The sequence below is a fragment of the Oryzias latipes genome, chromosome 18 (genome assembly GCF_053564925.1).
Source record: "Oryzias latipes strain Hd-rR chromosome 18, Olatipes_Hd-rR_3.1".
In the NCBI taxonomy this organism is placed as follows: Eukaryota; Metazoa; Chordata; class Actinopteri; order Beloniformes; family Adrianichthyidae; genus Oryzias; species Oryzias latipes.
The window spans coordinates 36,678,247-36,698,844 of record NC_136254.1 but is presented as its reverse complement, the minus strand read 5'-3'; the positions used below and the strand labels follow the sequence as shown (position 1 = coordinate 36,698,844).

Here is a 20,598-nt window from a genome sequence, read left to right as displayed (position 1 = left end):
AGCCAGCGCCTGGAGAAAACACACATGTGCTCGAGCAGAACAAACAAACTCCACACAGAAAGAACCGCTGGGATTTGAATCAGGAGGGGGCGCCACCCACTGCACCACCGGGCAGCACCTCTCTGCTCATGTCCTCCGTTTACATCTGCAGTCAGAAGTTAAGGCTGACCACACACGTGACCACAGATAGGAACACACACACACGTGCACAGACACACAAACGTGCACAGACACACACACGTGCACAGACACACACACGTGCACAGACACACAAACGGTGCTCTCCAGTTCAAAGTGCGTTTGGAGGTCATTGACCTGCAGCTCCATTTTGGGACGGTCCGGCTGTTGTCAGCGTTCTTCATCCTGACGGAGACGAAGACGAGGAGAGCTCTTTGAGGACGGGCGTGTTACCATGACGACGGAGTACAGAGACAACATGGAGGACGACAGCAGCTCCTTCTGGAATAAAGGTCAGGATGGTCCGTGCTGCGGCGGCTGCAGAAAAACAACCACCTGACCACCACGGCCCTGTTTGTCCACCAGAACCCGCACCCATGACCTTCTCCAGAACCTCCAGGATCCGGCGCTGGCTGGCGCCCGCCCTGACGGCGGCCTTCCTCCTGATCCTGGTCATCGCCGTCGGAGCCACCAGTGAGTAGCAGCAGAGCCGGAAGACGGAGGTTCCTGGTCCAAGAATTCAGGTTCCAGGGCAGGGATCTGCAGGATCCACCAGAGGAGCAGATCCTGGCCTCAGTGGTCACATGATTTAGACCCCAGGGGGGGTCCACTCATGGGGGGTGGGGGGCATTTCCTTACCCAGAACACATTTTAGGTGGAACAGCTGGAGATTTAGCTTGAGAAGTGAAGATGAAAGAGCTGTGTGGACCTCCTCCTGAGGAGGAGCAGGTGACCTGTAGACCGTGTCCTGGATGCTGGAGCTCATGTGGTTCTTCTCATAAACATTTTTTGGAAGAACTGTCCCTGGAACAGAACTGCAGGTGTGCGAGGAACCGTGCTGTAGGCGTGGTCTAGCATGGGTTTGATGTTCTTCAGTAGCCTGAAGGTCTTCCAGACTGGAACTTCCTCCTGAACAGCTGAGGATCTGTGAACTTCTGTCTGCAGACACCAGGATGCTGAACCAGCTCTGGTCTCTGGAGAGAAGAGTGTCCAACCTGACCGAGTCTCATGGCGGCTCCCAGCAGCTGAGCAAAGGTAACTCACCTGTGCAGGTGTGTGTGTGGCAGCAAGTAGCTCACCTGTGCAGGTGTGTGTGTGGCAGCAAGTAGCTCACCTGTGCAGGTGTGTGTGTGGCAGCAAGTAGCTCACCTGTGCAGGTGTGTGTGTGGCAGCAGGTAACTCACCTGTGCAGGTGCCTTAGGCTCCGCCCCTTGTTCACTCAGACTCTCCTCCTGCAGACACGTCCAAGGACGTCCAGAGGCTGAAGTTTGCTGTGGAGAACACCAAGGAACAGCTGGCTTCAGGTGTGGCACAAACACACAACAGACACACAACAGAAACAGACACAAAAACACAGTGTATGTGTAACATTGTGTGTTTGTAACATTGTGTCTGTAATGTGTGTGTAATGTGGTGTGTAATGTTGCGTGTGTAACTTGTTGTTGTGTGTAATGTTGTGTAGTGTGTAACTTGTTGTGTGTATCTTGTTGTGTGTAATATTATGCAGTGTGTAATTTGTTGTGTGTAACTTGTTGTGTGTAATGTTATGCAGTGTGTAACTTGTTGTGTGTAACTTGTTGTGTGTAATGTTATGCAGTGTGTAACTTGTGTGTAACTTGTTGCGTGTGTAATGTTGTGCAGTGTGTAATTTGTTGTGTGTAACTTGTTGTGTGTGGACCCTTTTGTGTGTAATGTTATGCAGTGTGTAGCTTGTTGTGTGTAACTTGTTGTGTGTAATGTTATGTAGTGTGTAATTTGTTGTGTGTAACTTGTTGTGTGTAACTTGTTGTGTGTAATGTTATGCAGTGTGTAACTTGTTGTGTGTAACTTGTTGTGTGTAATGTTATGCAGTGTGTAACTTGTTGTGTGTAACGTGTCGTGTGTAATTTGTTGTGTGTAACTTGTTGTGTGTAACTTGTTGTGTGTAATGTTATGCAGTGTGTAACTTGTTGTGTGTAATGTTATGCAGTGTGTAACTTGTTGTGAGTGATGTTATGCAGTGTGTAACTTGTGTGTAATGTTATGCAGTGTGTAACTTGTTGTGTGTAATGTTATGCAGTGTGTAACTTGTTGTGTGTAACTTGTCGTGTGTAATTTGTTGTGTGTAACTTGTTGTGTGTAACTTGTTGTGTGTAATGTTATGCAGTGTGTAGCTTGTTGTGTGTAACTTGTTGTGTGTAATGTTATGCAGTTTGTAACTTGTGTAGAACTTGTTGCTTATGTAATGTGTAACTTGTTGTGTGTAACTTGTTGTGGTTCCTCAGTGTCTGAGGCCCTGAAGCAGCTCTCGGCGCTGGATTCTCTCACCAGAACCGTCACCAGGCTCAAATGTTCCTTTGAGCGCTTCGTCAACAACGGTACACAAATAAACACATCACAAAAACACACAACTCTCCTCAGCTGTTGTGTCTGTGCACCAGAACCAGCAGACATGTGACGGCAGCGCCCCCTAGAGCTGAAACCATGAACCCTCTCTGACTGTTTCTGTCCTCGCTCTGGGATGAGATCTGAGACATTAGACACCAGGGTGTGAGGGTCCAGAGGGACCATGAGAGACCATAAGGGTCCAGAGGGAACATGAGAGACCATGAGGGACAATGAGGGTCCAGAGGGTCCATGAGAGACCATGACGGTCCATGAGAGACCATGAGGGTCCATGAAGGACAATGAGGGTCCAGAGGGATCGTAAGGGTCCATGAGGGACAATGAGGGTCAAGAGGGCCCATGAGAGACCATGAGGGTCCATGAGAGACCATGAGGGACAATGAGGGTACAGAGGGTCCATGAGAGACCATGAGGGTCCATGAGAGACCATGAGGGTCCATGAGGGACAATGAGGGTACAGAGGGTCCACGAGAGACCATGAGGGTCCATGAAAGAACATGAGGGACCATGAGGGTTCATGAGGGTCCATGAGAGACTCTGTGTCAGAGAGCAGCCCCCGGAGGCAGAGGTCTGGTTCTTCTGGGTCTCACAGCATGAGCATCCGGTGACCTCAGAAGGAACCAAACAACAACAAGTCCTCAGACTTTCAAACTAAGACTTTCTGAACTGAATGGAAACACGTTTCTGGTAAAAACTCGTTTTCGTTCCTGCGGCTGTCGCGCGTGCAGACGGCTCTACGCTGCTGCCATCCTCTGGTGAAACATAAAACGGCCTTTCTGGACGCCTGCTTTGATGCTGCCTCCAACAGTGTTGGCGGCCATGTTGAATCCATTTTTGAGATGTCAAAACTTGGCTCATGGGGCCGCATTTTGGACATGCCTGAGTCAGACCGTTTCACATTGAAAGGAATTGAATTAAATTCAATTTATGTAGCCGATATCATAACACTGTTTAACGGGTTTAACAACAACAATTGTACAAAAACACAGAACCAGTCATAAATATGAACAATAGCTATGGAAACTCGGTGACACGCTCCTAGTGGTCACCAGGAGAACTGCCCTGCCTCCAGTTAGTTTGGTTCTAAAACCCTAACGATGAAGCTAAAGTGTTGCCCTTTTGATTGTTACAGCGCCCCCCGGTGTCCAGTCCCCTGAGGTGTAGTCCAAACTGCTCAAGACCGCGTCCAAAACTAGCTTCTCCAGGTGTTTTCAGGTTTGTGAGGCGTCTGAAGGTAGTTTTGGTGAATAAAGTACGCTGGGTTTCACGTTACATTTATGTGGGTAACGAGAACAGAAGGAAGGTCTAAACTCAGGACTCGGTCTTGTGTGCGGGATGCTGGTTCAGATCCTGTGAACACTTTCCCTGAAAAAGTGGTGGAGGTTCTCCGGTTGGGATGGGCCATAGGCTGGCGGTTCAAGCCCCGCTCAGATTCTCTTCTGACCCGGTCTCAGGTTCGGTGTCCAGCGGATGCTGTCCTCTGGGATGGGAGACCTCCGGCTCAAGCTGTTACTTCTTCAGCAAGTCGCCGCTGTCCTGGAACGATGCCAGAGACTGGTGCAACGCACGAGAGTCTCACCTGGTCATCCTCATGACCGACAGCGACTGGGTGAGACAGAGGCACGCTCTGCACATGCTAGGTTCACTGCAGATGGCCAGTGGACAAACCACGTCATCTGCATAGAAACCAACTTTCTAAAGAAGTCTCTGTGAACCTGATTCTGTCTTTAAACCAGGACTTTGTGACCGCCCACTCCGTTGGCACCTTCTACTGGATCGGCCTGACCGACGAAAGGACGGGGAAGTGGGAGTGGGTCAACCAGACCCCTTATGTCATGAACCGCAGGTAAACTTACTGCCCAACCTGCCAGTTTTCTGAACCTGAGACCTGGTTTGAAGGAAGTGTGTTCTTCAGTTGATGAAGGTACGGCTCTACCAAAGTCCACCTCTGAGCCAGTCTGACCTGATGACTGCAGATCCTGGATTCTTGTTCTGCTGTGCTTGAACCATGATTCAGTTAGGACCATGGTTCTACTGGGCTAGGACCATAGTTCTGATGGGACCATAGTTCTGATGGGACCATAGTTCTGATGGGACCATAGCTCTGATGGGACCATAGTTCTGATGGGACCATAGTTCTGATGGGACCATAGCTCTGATGGGACCATAGTTCTGATGGGACCATAGTTCTGATGGGACCATAGCTCTGATGGGACCATAGTTCTGATGGGACCATAGTTCTGATGGGACCATAGCTCTGATGGGACCATAGTTCTGATAAGACCATAGCTCTGATGGGACCATAGTTCTGATAAGACCATAGTTCTGATGGGACTATAGTTCTGATGGGACCATAGCTCTGATGGGACCATAGCTCTGATGGGACCATAGCTCTGATGGGACCATAGTTCTGATAAGACCATAGCTCTGATGGGACCATAGTTCTGATAAGACCATAGTTCTGATGGGACTATAGTTCTGATGGGACTATAGTTCTGATGGGACCATAGCTCTGATGGGACCATAGCTCTGATGGGACCATAGTTCTGATAAGACCATAGCTCTGATGGGACCATAGTTCTGATAAGACCATAGCTCTGATGGGACCATAGTTCTGATGGGACCATAGTTCTGATGGGACCATAGCTCTGATGGGACCATAGTTCTGATGGGACCATAGTTCTGATAAGACCATAGCTCTGATGGGACCATAGTTCTGATTGGACCATAGTTCTGATGGGACCATAGTTCTGATGGGACCATAGTTCTGATGGGACCATAGCTCTGATGGGACCATAGCTCTGATGGGACCATAGTTCTGATGGGACCATAGCTCTAAAGGGACCATAGCTCTGATGGGACCATAGTTCTGATGGGACCATAGTTCTGATGGGACCATAGTTCTGATAAGACCATAGCTCTGATGGGACCATAGTTCTGATGGGACCATAGTTCTGATGGGACCATAGTTCTGATGGGACTATAGTTCTGATAAGACCATAGCTCTGATGGGACCATAGTTCTGATGGGACCATAGTTCTGATGGGACCATAGTTCTGATGGGACTATAGTTCTGATAGGACCATAGTTCTGATAAGACCATAGCTCTGATGGGACCATAGTTCTGATGGGACCATAGTTCTGATGGGACCATAGTTCTGATGGGACCATAGCTCTGATGGGACCATAGTTCTGATGGGACCATAGCTCTGATGGGACCATAGTTCTGATAAGACCGAAGCTCTGATGGGACCATAGTTCTGATGGGACCATAGTTCTGATGGGACCATAGTTCTGATGGGACTATAGTTCTGATGGGACCATAGCTCTGATGGGACCATAGTTCTGATGGGACTATAGTTCTGATGGGACCATAGTTCTGATAAGACCATAGCTCTGATGGGACCATAGTTCTGATGGGACCATAGCTCTGATGGGACCATAGTTCTGATGGGATCATAGTTCTGATGGGACTGTAGTTCTGATGGGACCATAGTTCTGATAAGACCATAGCTCTGATGGGACCATAGTTCTGATGGGACCATAGCTCTGATGGGACCATAGTTCTGATGGGACCATAGCTCTGATGGGACCATAGCTCTGATGGGACCATAGTTCTGATAAGACCATAGCTCTGATGGGACCATAGTTCTGATGGGACCATAGCTCTGATGGGACCATAGTTCTGATGGGACCATAGTTCTGATGGGACCATAGTTCTGATGGGACTATAGTTCTGATGGGACCATAGTTCTGATAAGACCATAGCTCTGATGGGACCATAGTTCTGATGGGACCATAGTTCTGATGGGACCATAGCTCTGATAAGACCATAGCTCTGATGGGACCATAGTTCTGATGGGACCATAGTTCTGATGGGACCATAGTTCTGATGGGACTATAGTTCTGATGGGACCATAGTTCTGATAAGACCATAGCTCTGATGGGACCATAGTTCTGATGGGACCATAGCTCTGATGGGACCATAGCTCTGATGGGACCATAGTTCTGATAAGACCATAGCTCTGATGGGACTATAGTTCTGATGGGACCATAGCTCTGATGGGACCATAGTTCTGATAAGACCATAGCTCTGATGGGACCATAGTTCTGATAAGACCATAGTTCTGATGGGACTATAGTTCTGATGGGACTATAGTTCTGATGGGACCATAGCTCTGATGGGACCATAGCTCTGATGGGACCATAGTTCTGATAAGACCATAGCTCTGATGGGACCATAGTTCTGATAAGACCATAGCTCTGATGGGACTATAGTTCTGATGGGACAATAGTTCTGATGGGACCATAGTTCTGATAAAACCATAGCTCTGATGGGACCATAGCTCTGATGGGACCATAGTTCTGATGGGACCATAGTTCTGATGGGACCATAGCTCTGATGGGACCATAGTTCTGATGGGACCATAGTTCTGATGGGACCATAGTTCTGATAAGACCATAGCTCTGATGGGACCATAGTTCTGATGGGACCATAGTTCTGATAAGACCATAGCTCTGATGGGACCATAGTTCTGATGGGACCATAGCTCTGATGGGACCATAGTTCTGATGGGACCATAGCTCTGATGGGACCATAGTTCTGATGGGACCATAGTTCTGATGGGACTATAGTTCTGATAGGACCATAGTTCTGATAAGACCATAGCTCTGATGGGACCATAGTTCTGATGGGACCATAGTTCTGATGGGACCATAGCTCTGATGGGACCATAGTTCTGATGGGACCATAGCTCTGATGGGACCATAGTTCTGATAAGACCATAGCTCTGATGGGACCATAGTTCTGATGGGACCATAGTTCTGATGGGACCATAGTTCTGATGGGACTATAGTTCTGATGGGACCATAGCTCTGATGGGACCATAGTTCTGATGGGACTATAGTTCTGATGGGACCATAGTTCTGATAAGACCATAGCTCTGATGGGACCATAGTTCTGATGGGACCATAGCTCTGATGGGACCATAGTTCTGATGGGATCATAGTTCTGATGGGACTATAGTTCTGATGGGACCATAGTTCTGATAAGACCATAGCTCTGATGGGACCATAGTTCTGATGGGACCATAGCTCTGATGGGACCATAGTTCTGATGGGACCATAGCTCTGATGGGACCATAGCTCTGATGGGACCATAGTTCTGATAAGACCATAGCTCTGATATGACCATAGTTCTGATGGGACCATAGCTCTGATGGGACCATAGTTCTGATGGGACCATAGTTCTGATGGGACCATAGTTCTGATGGGACTATAGTTCTGATGGGACCATAGTTCTGATAAGACCATAGCTCTGATGGGACCATAGTTCTGATGGGACCATAGTTCTGATGGGACTATAGTTCTGATGGGACCATAGCTCTGATAAGACCATAGCTCTGATGGGACCATAGTTCTGATGGGACCATAGCTCTGATGGGACCATAGTTCTGATGGGACTATAGTTCTGATGGGACCATAGTTCTGATAAGACCATAGCTCTGATGGGACCATAGCTCTGATGGGACCATAGTTCTGATAAGACCATAGCTCTGATGGGACCATAGTTCTGATGGGACCATAGCTCTGATAGGACCATAGCTCTGATGGGACCATAGCTCTAATGGGAACATAGTTCTGATGGGACCATAGTTCTGATGGTACTATAGTTCTGATGGGACCATAGTTCTGATGGGACTATAGTTCTGATGGGACCATAGTTCTGATAAGACCATAGCTCTGATGGGACCATAGTTCTGATGGGACCATAGCTCTGATGGGACCATGGTTCATATGGGACCATAGTTCTGATGGGACTATAGTTCTGATGGGACCATAGCTCTGATGGGACCATAGTTCTGATGGGACCATAGCTCTGATGGGACCATAGCTCTGATGGGACCATAGTTCTGATAAGACCATAGCTCTGGTGGGACCATAGTTCTTATGGGACCATAGCTCTGATGGGACCATAGTTCTGATGGGACCATAGTTCTGATGGGACCATAGTTCTGATGGGACTATAGTTCTGATGGGACCATAGTTCTGATAAGACCATAGCTCTGATGGGACCATAGTTCTGATGGGACCATAGTTCTGATGGGACTATAGTTCTGATGGGACCATAGTTCTGATGGGACCATAGCTCTGATGGGACCATAGTTCTGATGGGACCATAGCTCTGATGGGACCATAGTTCTGATGGATCTATAGTTCTGATGGGACCATAGTTCTGATAAGACCATCGCTCTGATGGGACCATAGTTCTGATGGGACCATAGCTCTGATGGGACCATAGCTCTGATGGGACCATAGTTCTGATAAGACCATAGCTCTGATGGGACCATAGCTCTGATGGGACCATAGTTCTGATGGGACCATAGTTCTGATGGGACCATAGTTCTGATGGGACTATAGTTCTGATGGGACCATAGTTCTGATAAGACCATAGCTCTGATGGGACCATAGTTCTGATGGGACCATAGTTCTGATGGGACTATAGTTCTGATGGGACCATAGTTCTGATAAGACCATAGCTCTGATGGGACCATAGTTCTGATGGGACCATAGCTCTGTTGGGACCATAGTTCTGATGGGACTATAGTTCTGATGGGACCATAGTTCTGATGGGACTATAGTTCTGATGGGACCATAGTTCTGATAAGACCATGGCTCTGATGGGACCATAGTTCTGATGGGACCATAGCTCTGATGGGACCATAGTTCTGATGGGACCATAGCTCTGATGGGACCATAGCTCTGATGGGACCATAGTTCTGATGGGACCATAGTTCTGATAAGACCATAGCTCTGATGGGACCATAGTTCTGATAAGACCATAGTTCTGATGGGACTATAGTTCTGATGGGACTATAGTTCTGATGGGACCATAGCTCTGATGGGACCATAGCTCTGATGGGACCATAGTTCTGATAAGACCATAGCTCTGATGGGACCATAGTTCTGATAAGACCATAGCTCTGATAAGACCATAGCTCTGATGGGACCATAGTTCTGATGGGACCATAGCTCTGATGGGACCATAGTTCTGATGGGACCATAGCTCTGATGGGACCATAGCTGTGATGGGACCATAGTTCTGATAAGACCATAGCTCTGATGGGACCATAGTTCTGATGGGACCATAGCTCTGATGGGACCATAGCTCTGATGGGACCATAGTTCTGATAAGACCATAGCTCTGATGGGACCATAGTTCTGATGGGACCATAGTTCTGATGGGACCATAGCTCTGATGGGACCATAGCTCTGATGGGACCATAGTTCTGATGGGACCATAGTTCTGATGGGACCATAGTTCTGATGGGACTATAGTTCTGATGGGACCATAGTTCTGATAAGACCATAGCTCTGATGGGACCATAGTTCTGATGGGACCATAGCTCTGATGGGACCATAGTTCTGATGGGACCATAGCTCTGATGGGACCATAGTTCTGATGGGACCATAGTTCTGATAAGACCATAGCTCTGATGGGACCATAGTTCTGATAAGACCATAGCTCTGATGGGACCATAGTTCTGATGGGACCATAGCTCTGATGGGACCATAGCTCTGATGGGACCATAGTTCTGATGGGACCATAGCTCTGATGGGACCATAGTTCTGATGGGACCATAGTTCTGATGGTACTATAGTTCTGATGGGACCATAGTTCTGATGGGACCATAGTTCTGATGGGACTATAGTTCTGATGGGACCATAGTTCTGATAAGACCGTAGCTCTGATGGGACCATAGTTCTGATGGGACCATAGCTCTGATGGGACCATAGTTCATATGGGACCATAGTTCTGATGGGACTATAGTTCTGATGGGACCATAGTTCTGATAAGACCATAGCTCTGATGGGACCATAGTTCTGATGGGACCATAGCTCTGATGGGACCATAGCTCTGATGGGACCATAGTTCTGATGGGACCATAGTTCTGATGGGACCATAGCTCTGATGGGACCATAGTTCTGATGGGACCATAGTTCTGATGGGACCATAGCTCTGATGGGACCATAGCTCTGATGGGACCATAGCTCTGATGGGACCATAGTTCTGATGGGACCATAGTTCTGATGGGACCATAGCTCTGATGGGACCATAGCTCTGATGGGACTATAGTTCTGATGGGACCATAGTTCTGATAAGACCATAGCTCTGATGGGACCATAGTTCTGATGGGACCATAGTTCTGATAAGACCATAGCTCTGATGGGACCATAGTTCTGATGGGACCATAGTTCTGATGGGACCATAGCTCTGATGGGACCATAGCTCTGATGGGACCATAGTTCTGATGGGACCATAGTTCTGATGGGACCATAGTTCTGATAAGACCATAGCTCTGATGGGACCATAGCTCTGATGGGACCATAGTTCTGATGGGACCATAGCTCTGATGGGACCATAGTTCTGATGGGACCATAGCTCTGATGGGACCATAGTTCTGATGGGACCATAGTTCTGATAAGACCATAGCTCTGATGGGACCATAGTTCTGATAAGACCATAGCTCTGATGGGACCATAGTTCTGATGGGACCATAGCTCTGATGGGACCATAGTTCTGATGGGACCATAGTTCTGATAAGACCATAGCTCTGATGGGACCATAGTTCTGATAAGACCATAGCTCTGATGGGACCATAGTTCTGATGGGACCATAGCTCTGATGGGACCATAGCTCTGATGGGACCATAGCTCTGATGGGACCATAGTTCTGATGGGACCATAGTTCTGATGGGACCATAGCTCTGATGGGACCATAGCTCTGATGGGACCATAGTTCTGATGGGATCATAGTTCTGATAAGACCATAGCTCTGATGGGACCATAGTTCTAATGGGACCATAGCTCTGATGGGACCATAGTTCTGATGGGACCATAGTTCTGATGGGACTATAGTTCTGATGGGACCATAGTTCTGATAAGACCATAGCTCTGATGGGACCATAGTTCTGATGGGACCATAGTTCTGATGGGACCATAGCTCTGATGGGACCATAGTTCTGATGGGACCATAGCTCTGATGGGACCATAGCTCTGATGGGACCATAGTTCTGATGGGACCATAGCTCTGATGGGACCATAGCTCTGATGGGACCTTAGTTCTGATAAGACCATAGTTCTGATGGGACCATAGTTCTGATAAGACCATAGCTGTGATGGGACCATAGCTCTGATAAGACCATAGCTCTGATGGGACCATAGCTTTTTATGGGACCATAGTTCTGATGGGACCATAGTTCTGATGGGACTATAGTTCTGATGGGACCATAGTTCTGATAAGACCATAGCTCTGATGGGACCATAGTTCTGATGGGACCATAGTTCTGATGGGACCATAGTTCTGATGGGACCATAGTTCTGATGGGACCATAGCTCTGATGGGACCATAGCTCTGATGGGACCATAGTTCTGATGGGACCATAGCTCTGATGGGACCATAGTTCTGATGGGACCATAGCTCTGATAAGACCATAGCTCTGATGGGACCATAGCTCTGATGGGACCTTAGTTCTGATAAGACCATAGTTCTGATGGGACCATAGTTCTGATGGGACCATAGTTCTGATAAGACCATAGCTCTGATGGGACCATAGTTCTGATGGGTCATGCTTAGGACCGTCCTGAGAAGATCTCTGAGTTCTTCTCAGTTTCTTCTCCTGGATCTCAGCTTTCAGAACAGAACCGGTGCAGCTCCTCTCTGAAGCTAACGTGTCTCTGGATTTCAGACGGTGGAAACCCGGGCAGCCCGACAGCTGGACCGGCCACGGTATGGGTTCAGGAGATGAAGACTGCGCTCATCTTCACCACGACGGACGTCTGAACGACCTGCACTGCTCCACGCGGCTGCGCTTCATCTGTCAGAGGCACAGTCAGAGCAGCTGAGCGGCGCCGGCGCCTCCTCTGAGGACGTCCTCCTCCAGAGGATCCAAACCTGTGCTGAGGAGCCGCGGCTCTCCGGCCAAGCTGCTCCTCTTCCTCAGCCTGTTATCCTGCTGGTCCAACAGCAACCATTAAAGATCTGGTCTCACTATTCCTCCGAGAGTCTTTGTCTCAGCAACATGAACCGTGATGTTTATGATCCGTCTGCTGCACCAACCGGAGCGGAGAACGGTCCGGAACTCCTGCAGATGCTAACCAGAAGGTTCTACTCCTTACAGAACCGTTCTTAGAACCGGGTCAGGATCTCCAGCTGCTCTCAGCCTGAACCATAACAGACCTGAAGTCTGGTTCCTGCCTGGATAACCAGAACCACAGAACCGACCTGCAGCAGGACGTTTGTAGTCCACTCAGAAAACTACAAACATGGAGACATCAGTGGGGAACATACAAACATGGAAATAATTTATTGGTCGGATATTTTCAGTCAGTCAGGTGGAAAGCTCGGGTCAGAACCAGCTCAGTCCTGGCTCCGCCCAGATGACACGCCTCCAAGACACAAACTAGCCTCTGATTGGTCAACTTGTCTGCCGTGGCGATGAGATCAGCTGAGAGGAAAGAGAGCGAGTCAACGATGATGCTTCAGTGGTCAAACAGACACCAGGCGAGGTACTGACCCGGTGATGGAGGGGGCCCGTGGGACGAGAAGGCTCCGTGGGACAAGATGGAGGTCCAGGTGTTGGAGTGACCTCGGAGGGAGGAGACCGAGGAGGAAGAGGAGTGAGGAAGGAAGACGGCGTCGACCTGGAGGCCGTCTGACAGAACTAAGGAGGCAGAGAGGAGAGAATCAGGCCGACCGGGTTTCTAGAAGAACTGTTCAACGCTCGGGTCCAGGAGTCTGGTTCAAACCTCCAGGTCCAACCAGAACCACTGACACTAAATTTATTGAAACAGGCAAAACGTCTAATCACGACGTTAAGATCGGTCTGGTTTAAGGTCCAGAACCCAGAAACCTTCACTACAGTACAATCCAGGTCCAGTTGGACCTCCATTCAGTCAGAACAGTCAGTACAGAACAATCCAGGTCCAGTCGGACCTGCACGCAGTCAGAACTTCCAGTCCTAGTTTCTGTTCAGTTTGATCAGAAAGACAAAAACAGAACCGACTGCCAGATTTTAAAATACATTAGATCTGGGCTGCACTGAACCGCTTCTGGTTCCTGACCCGGATTCAAACATCACGACAGTCCGCTCAGGTCTTTCAGATTATTGAGGTTCATCACAGAAACATTTGCTGGTTTTTAATAATAATAATAATAATAATGGATTGTATTTATCTGCGCTTTTCCAGTCACTCAAAGTTCTTCCATTGTGTCCATTATTCATTCTCTCCTCATTCATTCTTGGTGATGGTAGCTACTGTTGTAGCCACAGCTGCCCTGGGGCAGACTGACAGAGGCGTGGCTGCCAGTTCCCGCCTACAGCCCCTCTGACCATCACCGGGATCATTCATGCGCATTCACACACCAGTGGAGCCACACTGGAGGCAAGGAGGGTGAAGTGTCTGGCCCAAGGACACTGACAGTTGGCTGGGGGGAGCGGGGATCAAACCGCCAACCATTCGGTCATTGGACGACCCGCTCAACCACCTGAGCCACTGTTGACCCTTCTGGGCTTCCATACTGAGAAAAACTTGCCAACCTCTGAGTTTGAGGGTGTAGTAGTCCTCGGGGGCGGAGTTAAACATTCTGGCTGTAGCCCCGCCCTCCATGGTGACTACAGCTGCCTGCTCCTCCCTGTGGGCGTGGTCAAAGCGCATGGGAAGTGTCTCCATGGCGACAGGCTGGAATGCAGGTGGGAGGGGGGCGGTGGTGAAGGAGGAGACGTCTTCCTCCTGCTGCTCCTCTTCCTCTTCAGGGTTCTCCAGGAACTCCATGGACGCCTGGAACAGGATCACTGCAGGAGGAGGCCACACTGTGAGGACCGCAGCAAAGCATGCTGGGTGTTTGGTCCTGCATTGAGGGTCTCTTACCCGTCGTGTTGTGTTCTGGTTCTGGGGTGGCCCACGGCAGCCTGGAGACACAGAACCTGCAGTTTTCAGAACATCCCAGAACCACCAATCCTCACAAAGAACCAACCTTTTCTTCGGCGTCTCTGCCAGCATCAGCTTCCTCTTACTCCACTTCCTGTTGGGATGAGCAGACGGCATCAGCTCACAGGCCCCGCCCACAGAGGCCAGCGTAAGGTTAAATGCCTCACCGTGAACCGCCATTCCGATGCGGCGTGGACAGACCGACAACTGAGGAGCGAGCAGAGGAAGAGGGGGAGGAGGGGGAGCGCCTGACGGAAGGGGGGGTGGGGGAGAGATAGAGGAGGGGGGAGGAGGAGAGGGGGAGCTGAGGAGACGAAGAGGAGGATGAAGATCTTTCCATCCAGAACATACAGCGGTCCTCCTGAAGGAGACAGGAAGGAGGGCTGGTGGTCACATGACTGATCACATGAATGGTCACATGAATGGTCACATGACTGGTCACATGACTGATCACATGACCGATCACATGAATGGTCAAATGACTGGTCACATGACTGATCACATGACTGGTCACATGACTGATCACATGAATGGTCACATGACTGGTCACATGACCGATCACATGAATGGTCACATGAATGGTCACATGACTGATCACATGACCGATCACATGAATGGTCACAGGACTGGTCACATGAATGGTCACATGAATGGTCACATGACTGGTCACATGACTGGTCACATGAATGGTCACATGACTGATCACATGACCGATCACATGAATGGTCAAATGACTGGTCACATGACTGATCACATGACTGGTCACATGACTGATCACATGACTGATCACATGACTGGTCACATGACTGATCACATGAATGGTCACATGACTGGTCACATGACTGGTCACATGACACGGCCTGCACCATCAGCAAAAACAAACAGTAGAACTGGGCTTTTACTTTGAAAGTTAAACGTCAAAAACCTCAAATAAATCCCTGAGGAACTCCTGGCGTGGAACCAGGTAGACCCTGAAAAGAAGGTTGAGGGTTTGTTTCTGTTTGCTCATGGGTTGTAGTGTCCGTGGGGAAAACCCCGACCCACCCTGGTGGTCTGGTTTCCCGCCTTCAGCAAGTGAAATGGACGGATCATGTGACTGACGGCCCCGCATGAACACGCCGTTCCCTGAGGCCCACAGGATCACAGCTGGGATCTGAACCAGCAACCCAGGAGCACAGAGCGGTCTGTGGTCAGAGGAACCTTCATGCTGAGCGTCTGAAACCCTTCAGTCAAACTAGACAGGTCTCTTTGGCGAGAACCGCCTCCTGCTTCAGTCCAAAGGTTTTACAGAACATCTGCAGCAGATGTTCAGGATGGAGGAACCGCTGGAACAGCTGAAGACTCTGATCTTCCAGGTTTCACCTTCATTTCAGACTCAACTTATCACCGACCTCTAACCCATTTTTGAATCGGTTTCAGTTTGATGCTTTTTAACTTTTAGAATGTAACAAAGGAAAAACCAAACTGCTGTGACACCATCTGCAGTTTTTCTCTGGAAACACCAACATCAGATTTCATTGGAGGTTAGCCACAACAGCAGGCCGAGGGGTCCGACTGAGCATGCTCAGAAAGGCCTCTATGGATGGAAACGATGTTCTCCTTAGGAGCTCAGAACAGCTGTGTGGTTGTCATGGTTTCCATGTATGCTGGTCCTCACCGCCCCTCTGAGGCTGTAGGTCACCATGGTAACAGTTGCCTGGACAAAGAAGGAGCGGCGCTCCCGGAAACAGAGACTCTGCAGCTCTCTCTGAAGCTCCGCCCCTCGCAGGAAACTCAGCTCACCTGTTTGGAGATAAACAGGAAGCTCCTACTCAGAGAGAAATCTTCATCTTTTCAAAATAAAATCTGTTTTCTAATCAGTCAAGAGTTTAACCCTTTAACACCGGAGACGTCGCCGGCGACGCCCAAACACCACATCGTAACTTTTCAACCGTGAATGTAACTCCAACGGATCCTGAACCTCATCCAACAGGAAGTGAAGTCAGCTGACCTTTCCTCTCCTTCATGAAGGTTTCCAGGGAGACGGGAAGGGGCGGGTGGATGAAGAAGCCTCCAATCAGAGCCCTGCTCAGCACCTGTCCGTCATCCTGGCTCCGGAGCCACTGCAGGAAGAGTTGGACCCGCGGCAGCTTCCGGTAGCTCATCTGGGAGTGCTGGTCCAGTCCTGCCAACAGCCAATGAGGAGACAGGGTCAGACTCGTTTCGGCCCCCGGGGGGCGCGGGGCACCAGGTAGGTGTTACCTGTGCAGTAGACCTGCGTGAAAGTGGTGTTGGTCAGATAGAAACTGCTTTGATCCGACCGGATCAGCCTCAGTCGGGTGCAGACGACCACAGACACTGCAGAGACACCGGATCAGTACCAGAAGCCCCGACCAGCTGTGATTGATCACAAACGCCGCCTCACGTGGGTGGAGCCTCCGGTGCGCCTCCGGCTGCGATGTGGAGAACAGCTTCACCGTGATTGGCTGAGTGCCGCTGTCGTCCTCTAACTGGAGCCAGCGGTACTCCAAAAGTTCTGCCCCTTTGCCGTCTGAAATATAAAAGTTCACTTTAGGAATTTATGGGTGACTCACCTGACACCCGTCACCACGGTAACGCCCACCTCTACTCCTGACTCGCTCAGATCGCCCCGCAAACATCAGCAGGCCTATGACATCACAGGTGGTGCCATGAGGGCGGTCCAGAAGCTCCTGACTGGCCAGAGAGTCCAGAGGCTGAGCTGGTACCAGAACCTACAGGTGACTAAGGTGAGCTAAGCCTTACCTGTGGCAGAATGTGTACGAGGGCTCAGGGGGGGTGTACTCCGGCGAGACCCGAGATTCTGAGAGGAGGGACAGGTGTGCCGCCGGGTTCCTGCTGTTCACGCTGATCTCTGCGGGAACACGACGGATCGGGTCAAACTGAACCAGAACCGGGGGATATGCCACCGCATGAAACGCACCGATGTCGCCCGCCTCCCCCAGGTACCGCTGCTTGACCCGGTACTGCCTCAGGCTGATGATGTCACCGGGCTTGAGACACCGGTACCAGCTGACGCACATGCTGTTCCACAGCACCACACATGTACTGCCTGTGCGGTCGCACACCTCCAGAACCGCCTGGACACACAAAACCAACACACAAGGGGGGTTAGTCTGGGATCAAGGCTTTTATTCTGACAAAGCAAATCAAGTAAACAGGATTATTTGTAAACAAAAACACAGACTACACAACAAACACAATAAATATTGTTTCAAAACATCACAGCCGCAAATATGCAAAAGAAGTGGATACGCTAACACCGCTAATAACCTAACAAAGCTAATTTGCTAACACAGCTAATAAGCTAACAAAGCTAATATGGTAACACAGCTAATAAGCTAACAAAGCTAATACGCTAGCAAAGCTAATATACTAACAAAGCTAATATGCTAACACAGCTAATAAGCCAACAAAGGTAATACGCTAGCAAAGCTAATATACTAACAAAGCTAATATGCTAACACAGCTAATAAGCCAGCAAAGGTAATACGCTAGCAAAGTTAATATACTAACACCGCTAATAAGCTAACAAAGCTAATATGGTAACACAGCTAATAAGCTAACAAAGCTAATATGCTAACACAGCTAATAAGCTAACAAAGCTAATATGCTAAGACAGCTAATAAGCTAACAAAGCTAATATGCTAACACAGCTAATACGCTAACAAAGCTAATAGACTACCAAAGCTAATATACTAACAAAGCTAATATGCTAACAAAGCTAATATGCTAACAAAGCTAATATGCTAAGACAGCTAATAAGCTAACAAAGCTAATATGCTAACACAGCTAATAAGCTAACAAAGCTAATATGCTAAGACAGCTAATAAGCTAACAAAGCTAATATGCTAACACAGCTAATACGCTAACAAAGCTAATATGCTAACACAGCTAATAAGCTAACAAAGCTAATACACTAGCAAAGCTAATATACTAACAAAGCTAATACGCTAACACAGCTATAATGCTAACAAAGCTAATACGCCAACACAGCTATTATGCTAACTAATCAAAAGATGATTTCTTTTCAGGTTTTTTTCCCGCTTGTCACCCCCACTTTAGTTAGTCTCCTCCCCTTCCACTGACCTTATAAGGACACTCACAGTTCTCGTCTGCTCTTCCAAAATACATGAGCTGCGACTTGTTCATGATGCGTACGATCAGCTGACCTCTGGCCCTGCCCCTTCGGCCAGACAGGAAGCAGTCCCGCAGTTTGGACACGGACACAGCCGGGCGGAGTCCTGTTTACAAAAGTGATCACTCTTCATCACCTCCAGACACACGTTCAGAAATGATCCACTCTACCTTCCTCCTCTTCATCACTCTCCTCAGGGGGCGGAGCCTCTCTCCATGCATCGCCACTGTAGTCCACGTTGTTCCACAGAGGGAGGAAGACGCTCCTGCTAGCTCTCAGAGGAACTTCTGGACCTGCAGGTTCAGCCCGTGAAAAACACCTCACCTGGTAAAGTTGATGCTGTGATGTCATCATCCTACCTCACCTGCTAGTTCTGATGATCCAAACCAGGGCAGAGAGTCCAAGTCCAGCCTCCCAAATCCTGCATCTTCACCATCCTCCTCCTCATCTCGGACCACCATGTTAACGAGCCTATAGCTGTGAGAGGGCGGGGCTACAATCAGCCTGATGACATCACAGCCACAAGTTTCACCCGTCCTCACTCACCTGACTTCACGGGGGCATCCTGGGACCTGATCGCTGAACGTGGGGCTGAAGGAGGCCTGACCAAGTGTGGATCCCGCCCGCAGAACCCGCCTCTCCACCTGCTGGTTCAGACCCGGGTCCAGAGTGACCCGCAGCCTGCAGTCCCCGTCCGTCAGGGTCACGTCGTACAGGTCATCTCCTGCAGAACAGCCATAGATCCACACATGAGAAGGCTGCAGACATCCCATAATGATCTCCCGCTGCCCCGCCCTCACCGCTGAGGACGCTCTGGGGGAAGTAGACGGTGGACCCCTGGTCTCGAACGTAGCGCCTGAGCTGCAGAACCAGCAGCTGCTCCCTGCAGAGCACTGCAGCCTGCGAGACAAGAAGAAGGGCGAAGTGAGGACGGAGCCCGGGAAACGGGACCGGGGAGTCCTTCAGGACCAGAACCGAGACAAGCCCAGGTTCCTGCAGGAACGCAGATGTTCCTCCAGATCTAGGCACGCGCGCTGAGCAGCGCTTCCGGCGGAACTCTTTCTGCCAAACACAGCGGGCGTGACTACGCATGAGCTGCAGAACCACATCATGAAGGAGACCTGAGAAGAACCCGCACAGTCACCTCAGCCCTAAACTGGACCGGGATACGGACCAGAACCGGTCTGCTGAGGACAGGATGGGCGTAAAAACCTGACCCTGATCAGTACCGCTAAGAACACTGACCAGAAAGTCCAAGTCTTTAAACAGATCCAGGTTCTGAACGGCGCGAGCGGGGGCGCGTGCGCGTAAGCCCGCGCCGCGGCAGAACCCCGCTGGACTCCTCAGAACCCCGCAGAACCTGCGTCACTAACACTCACGGCTCGTTTCCGGACTAACATCTCTGACCTGGCTCGGACCGGAACCGGACCCGGAGCTGGACCGGGACCGGGACAGGATTCTGTGGAAGACGCAACCGTCGGCTGCCATGTTGGATGATGGGCCAGAAGACAACAGTGCGGTGCATTGTGGGAAACTGAGTCAGTTTTATTTTTTTATTGGAGACAAACTTGATGTTTTCATTCTTTGTGGCTTTTGTATAAAATGTTTATCAAATTACAATTAGAACCGGAACAGAAACAAGTAAACAACAATAATAACATTAAGTAAAATAACTTAAAATAACACAAAAATAAAAACTTAAATGTAAAAGCGGCGTTATAATTCTCATTTTGATAACTTAATAAGCTGTATATTACATATGGTAGTTTCACTGCAAGTCTATGAAGTTATTGGATGAATAATTAAAGAAAATTTCTTTATGAAATGTGAAAAATATGGATTAATTTCACGGGATCAACATTTGTGTAAACAGAATCTACCCAGAATAA

At 49.1% G+C, this 20,598-nt stretch overlaps 2 protein-coding genes and 1 pseudogene across 9 annotated transcripts in view; 1 reads left to right on the top strand and 2 right to left on the bottom strand.

Moving 5' to 3' along the window:
* The window catches only part of plod3 (procollagen-lysine, 2-oxoglutarate 5-dioxygenase 3), a 46,239-nt gene extending 44,738 nt beyond the window's left edge, over positions 1-1,501 (bottom strand). The window contains exon 1 of one of the 2 annotated variants that reach the window (XM_023966059.2): positions 1,362-1,501. The gene's annotated coding sequence lies outside the window, so the exon portion shown is untranslated. The remainder of the gene's footprint in view (positions 1-1,361) is intronic. The other variant, XM_023966056.2, reaches the window with a different exon arrangement.
* LOC101175140 (C-type lectin domain family 10 member A-like) lies at positions 289-12,616 on the top strand (annotated as a pseudogene). The gene is made up of 8 exons (XR_013651336.1): positions 289-470; positions 544-651; positions 1,123-1,212; positions 1,416-1,481; positions 2,442-2,534; positions 4,017-4,171; positions 4,299-4,408; positions 12,312-12,616. The product of XR_013651336.1 is annotated as a C-type lectin domain family 10 member A-like (transcript).
* A 285-nt stretch (positions 12,617-12,901) lies between these two features.
* si:ch73-71d17.2 (RPA-related protein RADX) lies at positions 12,902-20,341 on the bottom strand. 6 transcript variants are annotated; one of them, XM_078936853.1, is made up of 19 exons: positions 20,117-20,341; positions 19,510-19,609; positions 19,256-19,433; positions 19,074-19,186; positions 18,880-18,996; positions 18,661-18,815; positions 17,495-17,651; positions 17,317-17,425; positions 17,156-17,247; positions 16,958-17,083; positions 16,795-16,890; positions 16,544-16,717; positions 16,211-16,335; positions 14,721-14,914; positions 14,600-14,647; positions 14,494-14,534; positions 14,163-14,417; positions 13,140-13,286; positions 12,902-13,070 (listed from the first exon to the last, which is right to left on the bottom strand). In XM_078936853.1, exons 1-19 carry the CDS (start codon positions 20,195-20,197, stop codon positions 12,946-12,948), a joined length of 2,433 nt encoding a protein of 810 aa, XP_078792979.1. In that variant the 5' UTR covers positions 20,198-20,341; the 3' UTR covers positions 12,902-12,945. The 6 variants fall into 6 exon arrangements, with proteins under 6 accessions (XP_078792979.1, XP_023821820.1, XP_078792980.1 ...); XM_023966052.2 differs by having other exon boundaries at positions 18,880-19,002; positions 20,117-20,339; XM_078936854.1 differs by having other exon boundaries at positions 18,880-19,002; positions 20,089-20,245.
* Positions 20,342-20,598: the final 257 nt, after the last annotated feature.

Excerpts from the sequence above, each read along its gene's own strand:
- si:ch73-71d17.2 (XM_023966050.2), bottom strand. The coding sequence starts at position 19,801 with ATGCGTAGTCACGCCCGCTGTGTTTGGCAGAAAGAGTTCCGCCGGAAG. Across the intron at positions 17,652-18,660 it reads ACTGTGAGTGTCCTTATAAG|GCGGTTCTGGAGGTGTGCGA; the intron begins GTCAGTGGAAGG and ends TTGTGTGTCCAG. Across the intron at positions 14,648-14,720 it reads CATCGGAATGGCGGTTCACG|GAAGTGGAGTAAGAGGAAGC; the intron begins GTGAGGCATTTA and ends TCATCCCAACAG.